This window comes from Elephas maximus, chromosome 7 (assembly GCF_024166365.1).
Source record: "Elephas maximus indicus isolate mEleMax1 chromosome 7, mEleMax1 primary haplotype, whole genome shotgun sequence".
In the NCBI taxonomy this organism is placed as follows: Eukaryota; Metazoa; Chordata; class Mammalia; order Proboscidea; family Elephantidae; genus Elephas; species Elephas maximus.
Genome location: NC_064825.1, coordinates 118,343,857 through 118,355,968, shown reverse-complemented (window position 1 = coordinate 118,355,968; position 12,112 = coordinate 118,343,857). Strand labels below are relative to the sequence as shown.

General features: G+C 36.1%; 1 protein-coding gene across 1 annotated transcript; it reads right to left on the bottom strand.

Annotated features, from left to right (window-relative positions):
• Positions 1-968: 968 nt before the first annotated feature.
• LOC126080569 (putative olfactory receptor 5AK3) lies at positions 969-10,918 on the bottom strand. The gene is made up of 3 exons (XM_049891762.1): positions 10,480-10,918; positions 7,252-7,309; positions 969-1,908 (listed from the first exon to the last, which is right to left on the bottom strand). Exons 1-3 carry the CDS (start codon positions 10,916-10,918, stop codon positions 969-971), a joined length of 1,437 nt encoding a protein of 478 aa, XP_049747719.1.
• Positions 10,919-12,112: the final 1,194 nt, after the last annotated feature.

The window sequence follows — 12,112 nt, the reverse complement described above, 5'->3', positions numbered from 1 at the left end:
TTTTCTGTCGACAGTAGTCTTCCAGATTAAAAGGACTCTTGGCCTCCCTTGGTCTTCCCATTGAGTTTCTGTAGTTTGAAATTAGTTGTCTGATTGATATGATTGCTATGCCATATTATAAATGAATGGCTACCACTTAGATTTCTAGCTCGACCTAAGTTCTAGATTCTGTATCTGTACTGGAGAGAGAAAGAAATGTTTGCAAGAGTTCCCTTAGCCTAGGTAAGGAGGAGTGGATTCAGAATAAAGAGGATAGCTAATAACAGAAATAAATGTTTTCAATATTCACTAATATGGGAATATTAGGTAAAAGGATAGCCTGAGTCATAAAACGCTTTTGAAAGCAATAGATTTATTTTGTATTCAGTTTTGTGCAGTAATTGGAACAAAATCTATGAAAAGGCTCATTGTAGACAATTTAGGGAAGTTATTTAACCAAAGGGTTGGCAGTTCGAATCCGCCAGGTGTTTCTTGGAAACTCTATCGGGCAGTTCTACTCTGTCCTATAGCGTCACTATGAGTCGGAATCGAATCAACGGCACTGGGTTTTGTTTTGGGTGATTTAAATAAATGGAAAATAATGAACTTTAATTTCAATATTGATTATATACAAATAAGGGATTTTCTAGTTTTTAAAAACATTTGAAATATGCTTCAAAAAATTAAATACTTTGTAAAATATAGGCATGCTTCTTAATATTACAGATAATCTGGATAAAGTCTTTCTTGATGGGTAGTGTGAGATATGTGTCTCAAACTATATTACAGGAAAAATTAGATACCGGAGATGTTCTTCCTATTTTTCACACATTCTAAGATCTTACGTATGGAAGAGATAGCGCTAATTTGAGAGGAGAACAGGTTTCAGTTTCAGAACATTAAATCTTTGTAAAACATCTATGCTGAATGCTTTGTTGTGCTGAATGTTAATAATTTGAGCCCAGTCTAGAGCTTCTTTCCCATCACTTTCAGAGCTTCTTTCCCATCACTTTCAGAGCTTCTTTTACCTCCTTATTTCTCAAGCTGTAGATCAGGGGGTTCAACACGGGGATTACAATGCCATAAAAGGTGGAAGCCACTTTCATATTTTCCTCGGCATTATTAGAGTGAGGCTGTAAGTACATGTAAGAGAGAGTCCCATAGAAAATGGTGACTGCTGTGAGGTGGGAGGCACACGTGGAGAAGGCTTTTTTTCTCCCAGCTGTAGAAGACATCTTTAGGATGGCACCCAGGATATATGTGTAGGAGAAGATGACAACCATCAGAGTGGACATCAAGTTAAATCCCACAAAGACAAGAAGTAGCATGATGTTGATATTGATACTGGAGCAAGAAAGGGAGAGAATTGGGGGAACATCACAGAAAAAGTGATTGATGATGTTAGACTTGCAGAAAGACAGAGAAAATGTAAATCCTGTGTGCACTGAGGCATTTATTGTACCCATGACATATGAGCCAACTACCAATTGGATGCAGACTGTCCAGGACATGACTATGGGATAGCGAAGTGGATTACAGATGGCTATATACCGGTCCACTGCCATAGTTGCCAGGCGGTAACCGTCAGTAGTCGCAAATGTTGCATAAACCAATAATTGTATTACACATCCCATGAATGATATTAATTTATTTTCTACTATGAAGTTTTGCAGCATCTTGGGAGTAATGGCCGAGGTATAGCAGATGTCAACAAAGGCCAAATGTTGTAGGAAAAAGTACATGGGTGTCTGAAGCCTGGGATCTGTCTTGATGAGTAGGATCATTCCAATATTTCCTGCTATGGAGGTCACATAGATCACTAGAAATACAGTGAAGAGGGCATGCCGGAACTTGTGTTGTCCGCCAAATCCCAGTAGGAAGAATTCAGTTACTTCCGTGGCATTTTGTTGTGTCACGGCTACCAATAGTCTAGGAAGGATAAGGGGAAAGACTGAGAAAAGAAGGGAAAGCTTTGTGATTTCTTGAAATAAAAACCGTCACGTTTTTGAGTTAAATTTTCATGCAAATGACAAAAAGGTTTATTATTTTACAAGTATTTATTATATTTCTTTTATAAGAAACCAATGAGTAAATAGCTCTGTTTGGGCCATCAATTTACATTCAAAATGAAGAAGACTGTCATGGGAGAAAACCGAGTTCTATTGTATGTGGTTCTAAGAAACATGAGTTGACACACTTTCTAGCTACTCTAAATAGATGTATATATTTACACAAAGTAATATGCAAATATGATTCTGTAGCATTTTCAACAACCCATAGTTTTTCTCAGATATTTGTCATTTAATTCTGGACCAACCTGGTGGCATAAGTAGCATTAAAGAGCAATTTTACATAAGATATGTTCATGGTTCACATGTATTTCAAGGCTTTAAAGTATCTTTGTACTTTTTTTTCTAACATATAACACAAAACAAGTATGCGTACAGGGGGATAAAATTATTTTTGAAAATCTCTTCAAATGTCTGTACCAGGATGTGTAGTGTAGAAGTCAGTGAGTAAAATTGGCCTGTAAAAACCCTGAAAGTGATGGATAAAATTCCAGAAAGATCATTTTAAAGTCCTATCACACTCTCAAGCAAGTAAAGGAAATACTTATCATCTGAAGATTGAAAAGGAACCTGCAAACCAGAGTGGTGGTCATGATGATGCTTGGGCTGCCCCAAAGACTTTTGCCATCACAGATAACTCTGACCTTTGGTTTAAAATGGTAAGTGAGGGATGAGAAATTAAGCCTTGGATATGCACAGGGTAGATGGACCCCAAAACATAGTGTGAACCCTTGAAGGTTACAATTTCAGTAATGAATGTATTAGTCCATGAATGAAAACAGCTACTGCCTTGGTTTAAAAAAAAAAAAAATTCCACCTGAGAATTTCTAAGTGCCGCCAGGAACTCACATCGATTTTGAGTTTATATTGCATTATCAAGCTGAGAAATTAACAAAAAATTGTTCTGTGTTGTGAACACTTTGATCTATCTGGTAGAAACAAAACAAAGGCCTTTGGTAGAATACACCAATAACCCAGGTTCTTCATAAGTCTCACAGATCAAATCAATAAAGATTATCTTACAATGGCAAAACTTTAAAAAATACTAAGAAGTCATCCTTAGCAAAAGATAGCAGAAATGACAAATGGCAGGATTGAACAACATAGTATTTGAGATATTGGAATTACCAAGTTCCACTGCCGACCATTTGGTTAACAGCCATAGCACTTAGCTGCTACGCCACCAGGGTTTCCATAAATAACTAGATTTATGTTATTTCAAGAAATTAAAGAATTTAAAATAAGAGAAAGAAACAAAATACTATCAAAGATTACCACAGCAATTTATAAAATAATGTAATAGATTTCCCAGCAGAAATAAATATCATCAAAACAAAAGACTAAAGATGGGCTAAATAATAGATTAGATGCAATTGAAAATTGGTGAGCTGGAAGGCATATATGAAAAAAATTCTCCAGGATATAAGTCAGAATGATAATGAGACAGCAACTGTGAAGGAGAGTTTAAGAAACATAGATATTAAAAAGGAATGCATTCAATTCACATTTCAGAAAGATAGCATATGTTTTAGGAAACATATTTGGGTTGAATGGTTTCAACAACTGCCAAGAGAACGAAAAAAAAAAAAAGGAAACCATGAAGGATCTCAAGCAGGATCAATGAAAATTGTTCACAGCTTGAAATATAATTGTGAAAAAAACCAAAACAACAAAGGCAAAGAGATCATAGAAGTAGCCACAGAGAAAGGAATGATGGAAGTCTGAAAGGCAGACTTCTCAAGAGCTGTAATGAAGGCCAGAAGAGAGTAGAATACTATCCTTTGAGCGCTTAGAGAAAACAGCCACAGCCTGCACTCGTGCCTACATAAATCGTTGTTCAAGGGAAGGCGACAACATCACTTAGGTTGTTTACTTGCCAAAGCTGCTTATCTTGAATCTAATCATGGGGAAACAATTTCAACAATCTACAGGATGAGGAATTCACAAATCTATGGACTTAGACACTTCAACAATGTGAATTTCATAGACAACAATAAACAGGCAAAAACAAACAAACAAACAAACAGGGAGCTGTCCTAGATTAAAAAAGATTAGGAAAACATTACGGCTAAATTGAATACATAATCCTTGATTGGATCCTGGATCTGAAATAAAGAATACATCTATAAAGGATATTGTTGGGAAAATTGAGAGAATCTGAATACTGAATATATATTAGATTGTTCATTTATCAGTATTAAATTCCTTTGGTGTGAAAATTTTATAAAGGAGTTTTTTTTTTTTTTTCCATAGGAGCATGCTGTATATCTCTATAAGTCTGTTTCTATAATGCAATATAGCAGGAAAAAGAACTGGTGAATGTAAGCAAAATATACACTTTAATTTTAATTTTTACAAAGATTTTTACACTTTACGTATTGTGACTTCAATTTTTATAAAGGTTTTACAGTTTTTATATAAGAAGTTAATGAAAAACAGAAGGAAAAAATAAAACATTTTTATGCAAAAATAAATGGAGTGAGTACCATCAATGGGTGTTTAATTAAGATGTTTTTAAAGTTTGCTGTTCAGAAGAAAGGAATATAATCCCTAAAGAAAATCTGAGAAACAAGAAGAAATACTGAGCTTAGAAATTAATAAACAAGTGGATAAATTAGAATAAAGAGAAGCAGAAAAAATACTAATAATGTTTTCCATGTTGTCATCAGGTGCCGTTGAGTTGATTTTTGACTCGTAGCAACCCCATGTGACAGAGTAGAATTGCCCCATAGGGCAATCTCTGCGGAAGCAGATTGTCAGGTCTTTCTTCCTTGGAGGCCACTGGGTGGGTTCCAAGCTACAACCTCTCAGTTAGCAGCTGAGCTCTTAACCAAAGTGCCACCAGGGAGGATGGTAAAGAAAAGAAAGATATCAGATGACACTAATATATTAGATTGAGGAATTCATTGATTTAAAGTGCTGTAAAATTTTTTATTTTAGACTGTAATGTAGTTGTGCTTGTTTTAGGTAAATACGAGAAGGATAAAAATGAAGTGTCTTTACTTTTTAAGTTTAGGGAAAATATCGAATTTTAAAATCCATCAAACCAAATGGAGGTAGAAAATAGTATAAAAAGAAAAATAGAAAAAAGCAAGATTAATAGATATCACGTGAGATGGCGTAAATAAATCCATATGTGTTAATAAGGATAATAAATGTAAATGGACAAAACTCACCACTGAAATTCAGAGATTTTCTAATTGATTTTAAAAAATAGAAATCAAGCCACTTTACATAGTATGAAAAATTATAAAGAAACTAAATAACTGATGACTAAATAAATTATGGCATAAAGAAGATTAGAACTTTATGTAGCAGTAAAAATGAATTCACCTAGAGCTACATTTCTCAATCCAAATCTTAAAAACATAATGTTTAGGAAAAGTGCTAATTGAATAATTAGAGTTTGATATGATACTGAGGCTTCAAAGGTGTTGATATGTTACATTTCCAATTATTTGGTAGTTACTAGTATTTCTTGTGTATTCCATACGACTTTTGGTAACTATTCCATATCCATTGAATGCATTTTAATCCCTTAAATTGCCTTTAAAGCACAGTTTACAGGCATAATATTTCTCAGCAGTCTGATCTGCAATCAATCATGGGGATGGCACAGGACCAGGCAGTATTTCATTCTGTTGTGCATGGAATTGCCATGAGTGGGGGTTGGGCATGTTGGGGCACTAGACAGCGAACAACAACAACATCTCCGAGCAAGTAGAAACACTGCCACTTTTAGCTCTAGCATTGGAACATATTACCATTTTTTGGCTGAGTTCTAGATGAAGTTGTTTGCATTTGGGGGTCTCAGGTTCCATGAAAAATCTTTATCTTGAAATTTGAGACTAGTATTAATTTCTTAGTGTTTAGAGCTGCAGCATTTCAATTGACAAAAGGAGCCAATGAGATGGATTTGTTCATAAGAGTGAGGAGGCAGCCAATCCACTGAAGTAGTTCCTGAAATGTTTTTATCAAACAGCCATAATGAAGTAAATGTGCACACCCCAAGGAATCCAGATTGAAGGACTACACTCATCTGGATCTATGAGTTCTGATGCCTTGGACAATGAAAATAGTCCCAAATTTCAACAAGGCTCAACAAAAGAAAGCAGTTTTATTAAATTAAAGGCACATTATTTTACAAGATGTTAGAGAAGCAGGGTATGGGATTAAAAAGTGTCAGTTCAGCTCAAAGAAAAATCAAGCATCGCATATGTTGAAATTTATGAGCCGAAACTTAGAGTCTGTAATGGTGAGTTACATCCACAGTTCTGAAGACATTTAGCCTGATCGCGTGTGATAAAAATCAGAGTGAATATGCAAAACCAAACCTGTAGCCATTGAGTTGATTTTGTAGCTTGGAAACCCTGTGTGTTACAGAGTAGAGCCGTGCTCCATATGGTTTTCTTGGCTACCATCTTTACGGAAGCAGATTGCCAGCATTTCGTGGAGGGCTTTCTTTTGCGGCACCACTGGGAGAGTTCAAAGAGCCAATTTTTCAGTTAGTGGTGGCCTAGTGGTTAAGTGCTACGGCTGCTAACCAAAGGGTCGGCAGTTGGAATCCACGAGGCAGTCCTTGGAAGCTCTATGGGGCAGTTCTATTCTGTCCTATAGGGTCGCTATGAGTAGGAATCGACTAGATGGCACTGGGTTTTAGTTGAGCAGAAACAGTTTCTGTTACCCAAGACCCTAAGGGTGGTATTTGGTATCGTCCAAAGGGAAATGCATAACGAATGTCATTTGAATTTAACTTAGGGAAAGATCTCACTTGGTAGGGCATCTATAAACCTTTTCTGAAAAAAGTGGGCTTCACATTCGCTTTTAGAAATATGTTTGGGATTGTATCAGGTGGAGATTGGCACTGCCAGGGAAGGCAACTCTAAGCAGAGGAAGTAACTGGAGCAAAAGCATGGTGATGGTGCCCCATAAGGTAGGGGTGAGAGGCAGAAGAGACTCATATTTACATACAATTCAGTCGGTGTTGCTCCATCAGCAGCGATTTCTACACTCAAGCATTACTGACTTTTCCTGCGCCCCTTTCAGAGATATTCTTAACTAAAGCAAACTTTGGGTCTAGACCTGACTTCTCTCTTTCCCAAAATGTTGACTGGTAAACAAGACTAAAAAGACTTTTATTGACTATTAATACTGTTCAAGACACTGTTTTAAGTCCTGGTTAGCGGAAGTACTCGCAACTCACCCCGTTGTCAAGCTGATCCTGCCACTCTGGTTCCACTTTGGTTTTTGGAGCTGAAGTGCTGCAAAGAGGCAAAGATAAAATGTCTGCTGTGTTTCTCTGATGTCAAAACTCTGATTTTTTTTTCCAGACACTATAACATCATGTGTCTACTTAAAAAAAATACAATCGGAGTTGCTTTTCTGAAATCATATTCCTTTCTGTATCTGCTGTAGGCTGATGGCTCCCAAAATGATATTGTTGTATTTGCACAAATAGGGGTTTATTTTTGAGGACTGTGAGATTAGGACCTGTTCTCAGGAGAATCTCAAGACTCTGGGGGTTGGGTTCAAGTTGAGATTCCCAGTTGAGACCTTTTTTTTTTTAAGTTCCTGTCCTTTAGGGACTTTGCATCTTGTTTACTTACATGTGCTTATGGATCATCTGTCCCACTTGGGGCTGGCCTTGGATTCTGAAAACCTGCTTCTGAATCCTTGATCTTCCACTTACTCTAAACCTCAGCCTCCTTCTATGTAGAATTGGGCTAATGATAGCAGACATGGCTGCCTGGGAGGTGTTGAAAGACCAAGTGGGGGAAACAATGCACATACCGTTGAACTGGGAAAGGATTTACCAGGAAAGGTATTATCATTATTGTAATTTCACTGTTGTGGCTGACATCAGTGGCGCATACCTCAACAACCATGACTCACAACCGAAGCTCTGTCTCAATTGTCACTTACATGCCTTTCTCTCCTGGTTAACTCCATGCTTCACTTTATTAGCTCTTTGGTGCCCATAAGCAGAAAGAAGTCCAAGGCTTTACGGTGAGTCCCAGACCATCAATTCAGAGAGCTCTCTGTGAATCTTGCTTGAACTCAGCTGCCAAGTGGTTCTACAGGATTGAAATCCTTTTACCCCCAGGTAATAGATGACCTGGTAGGGAGTCTTGCTGAACACCAAAACATTGTCCTAAATTGTCTTTTTTGGCCTCCTCCTCTTATATTTGGTGATGTCCCTGTGGCTATCATGAATTGTTAAATGGTCTTTTTCTTAATTTGCTTTCCAGGATGGTGGGCAAGTTGATGCATGACATAGGGGCTTAAAGCATGAACGCTTGGATTCACTTTGTCTGGGTCTAAATCCTGAGTCCAGTGTTTATTAACTGAGTGAACATAGGCAAGTTACTGAGCCTCTTTGACACTTCAGACTTCAGGTTTCACGGGTTTAAGGATTGTATCTGTCATTCACTTATTTAATCAATGTTCACTGATGTGCTCAATACATTTGAATTTGTTGCTTGTGTATCTACCAAGTCCAAGGCTATTCTCATTGCACTTTTATTGACCAGTGCTGAGTGTACTAGAAGAAGAATCCACACTGAGCTTGTTGGTGGTGGTGAGCCTTGCTTACCATTAATCACACCCATCAGACTAGTGAATTAATGGGAATATAATGAAGAATGCAACTTGGCATAATGCTAAGTCTTAGAAAGTGGTGCCTTTTCAATTTCTTCTCTTACACTTGAAATGTTTTAGGGATAGTGTCACGTTTACTCTTCACCAATCCACCTCCTCTTTCACTATGGTGTTGGGAGGTCATTACCTTTTTCCTGCTAGCATCAATGCCATTGGCAATAATCTGAAGACCTTTTTCTTAACCTCATTATTCAGTTACTATATAAAAAATCCTGTCAGTACTAGAGATTAATCATTAAAAAAAAAATCATTACTATAGATTAAATGCATGAGTTTCATTCAAAGCTTTGAACCCTAATTTTTTTTGCCTTCCAATTATCATTCTGGTACACCAAAATTTAAAAAAATCAGTTCTTTTCTGGTTTTGCTTTTCTACCATGACAGAACCAGTTCGAATTTGCTTTTTACTCTCTGATCTCAGATTTATATTCTGCAAATGGGTAAGCTGGAGCAATTTCACCTGAAGAAATAGGGCTGCTGAATTTTTGTTCCTTATATTGCAGATAACATTGTGTTTTTATATTAACTGGAATTTTGTTCATCCCAAGATTTTGTAATTAGTTTTGAAAGTAGCAGTGTAAAACTATTTCTTTTTACACCTTCATTAATAACTAAATCCAAAGTGACAATGATGTTCAATTTTAATCAGTGTCTCAAAACATTTCAATACAAAGAAAATGAATAATGCAATATTTTTTTAAAAATTTATTTTTTAAAATTATACTGCAGCTCTGGTCATTTAAAAAATAGTATTGTGATAAAACACTCCTAACACACTGTATAAATATTAAATTAAAGATCCAAAATAATTTTTTAGTAGGAGATCCTCAAATATACACTGAATACAAACTTCATTTTGATATAGGTGACATTTTACTACTGCCACTTAATATTCATGTAAAATTGGTAAGGATTTATGCATGAAATGTTAGGAATATAAAGTGTGCTACCATACCTAATATGTCAATACATAAAGGCAAAGTACTATAAAATATTTAATACTTTAATAGTCACCCCAGTTCTAAGCTGAAGATTGCCTTAATATTACATAAACATTTTATTACAAATATAGATTTCATTCATACACAATTATACAGTTCATTTAGAAGACATCATTGCAATAAACCATAATTTTTTTTTATATCTACCTAAAAGAATGTATTCTAACATTTTTTTGTTTAAGCTATCCCTGTTGTCTTGCAAGATGACTTTCAAACCTGAGAAGGCTGTCTCAATGCTGACCTAAGTGGCTGATGCACAGAAAATTACCATAGCAATTTCTTAATCCTGGGGATATTGTGAACGATTTTATTCCCCAAATTTAAGAATACTTTTTTTCTCTCAACTCCGTACACCATTGTTAATATAGAGTCAATATTAACAGTGCAGTCATTTAATCGCAATTTACCTTTTTTTTCCTTTCATTTTGAGAAATCATTCCATCTCATCAACATCATCATTGGAAACGAGAGTATTTCCTGAATGGCTTTTCTGTGTCACACTTTCAGTATTGCTCCTTTTCAGATTTTCTATCATTTCCCAAATGTCATATGGCCTTGATGGTACATTGAGAACTAATCAGAAATTGATAATGAGGATCTAGATAAACTACTGCTAATATGCTATCATTTTCAATGATAACTTTTTCCCTGACATTAAATTTCTCAATCAATGTGTTCCCAGATGTATTATTAAGAGTTCTTAAATTTAGCTTAGTTTTCACTCACATACCAACAACATCACTCCTGGTTAATTGTTCACTTTGCAATCTTACTGTAACTTTCTTTAAAGATTTCCAGAATCAGTGTGCCATATGCCCGTTTGTCATTAGAAAAGTAATATTTCATATTATTCTCAGCTAATACACCGCAGAGAATTCGGCATCTTAGTAAGGTTTCTAACATGGTGTATATGCTGTTCCATCTTGTTGGGCAATCCAGTACAGGTTTCCTTAAATCATTTTCAGAAGATTTGGTCGACAATGTCGGAATATGAAGTATTAGAACGAGTTCGTGACTTTCTCTTATAAGTTCTTCCAGTTCAGCATCCTTTATCACACCTTTAGTAACTAATTGAAGTGTGTGTGCAGCCCACTTTATACCAGTTAATTTTTTCTTATAAACCTTGTCACTCTCACCGCACTCTGCAATGGTTAATGTCTGCAAGTCAGAGTGCAGAGTCAGAGTCTTCAAAATGTCATTTTTTCCTGACATTAGATATTTGATTTCACTATCATTTCTGAGAAAATCAACAAATTTATCATATTAGACCCATTATCCATGGTCATAGAATAAATCTCTTGTAAATCGATGTTGTACTTCTCTAAAATTTGATAGAGTGTTTTTTATGTACAGACCTGTGTGTCTTTCTTTTAATTCTTTCATTGCCAGTGTCAACAGATGAATCTTACTGTCTTGAGCGAACTGAGCTTTAATTCCCAGTATTGACGACTCAATCTAATGGCAACATCAATTTTCAAAGAGGATCTTTGTTTTTCTAGATTACTACTAATCAAATTGACTACACCTGTGAAAAGAGATGAGCAGCTCAATACCATCAGTCAGGACAAGGCCAGGGGCTGGCTGTGGATCAGATCATCAATTACTCAGACAGAAGTTCAAGTTGAAGCTGAAGCAAATTAGAACAAGTCTGTGAGATCCAAAGTAGGACCTTGAATATATTCCACCTGAATTTAGAGACCATCTCAAGAACAGATTTTGTTCCGAAGACCTGACGAGTTGTAGAATGATATCAAGGACATCATACATGAAGAAAGCAAGAGGTTACTAAAAAGACAGGAAAGAAAGACCAAAATGGATGTCAGAAGAGACTCTGAAGCTTGTCTTGAATGTTGAGTAGCTAAAGCAAATGGAAGAAATGATGAAGCAAAAGAGATGAACAGATTTCAAAGGGTAGCTCAGGAAGACAAAATAAAGTATTATAATGAAATGTGCAAAGACCTGAAGGTAGAAAACCAAAAGGGAAGAATACACTTGGCATTTCTCAAGCTGAAAGAACTGAAGAAAAAATTCAAGCCTCCATTTGCAATTTTGGAAGATTCTATGGGGAAAATATTAAGTGATGCAGGAAGCAGCAAAAGAAGATGAAAAGAATACATGGTCACTATACCAAAAAGAATTGGTCAATGTTCAAACATTTCAGGAGGTAGCCTGTGATCAGGAACTGATGGTACTGAAGAAAGAGGTCCAAGCTGTGCTGAAGGCATTGGCAAGAAACAAGGCTCCAGGAATTGACAGAATATCAACTGAGATATTTCCACAAATTGATGCAACACTGGAAGTGCTCACTCATTTATGCCGAGAAATTTGGAAGAGAGCTACCTGGCCAACTGACTGGAAGAGAGCCATTATTTACACCTATTCCAAAGAAAGATGATCCAACCCGAA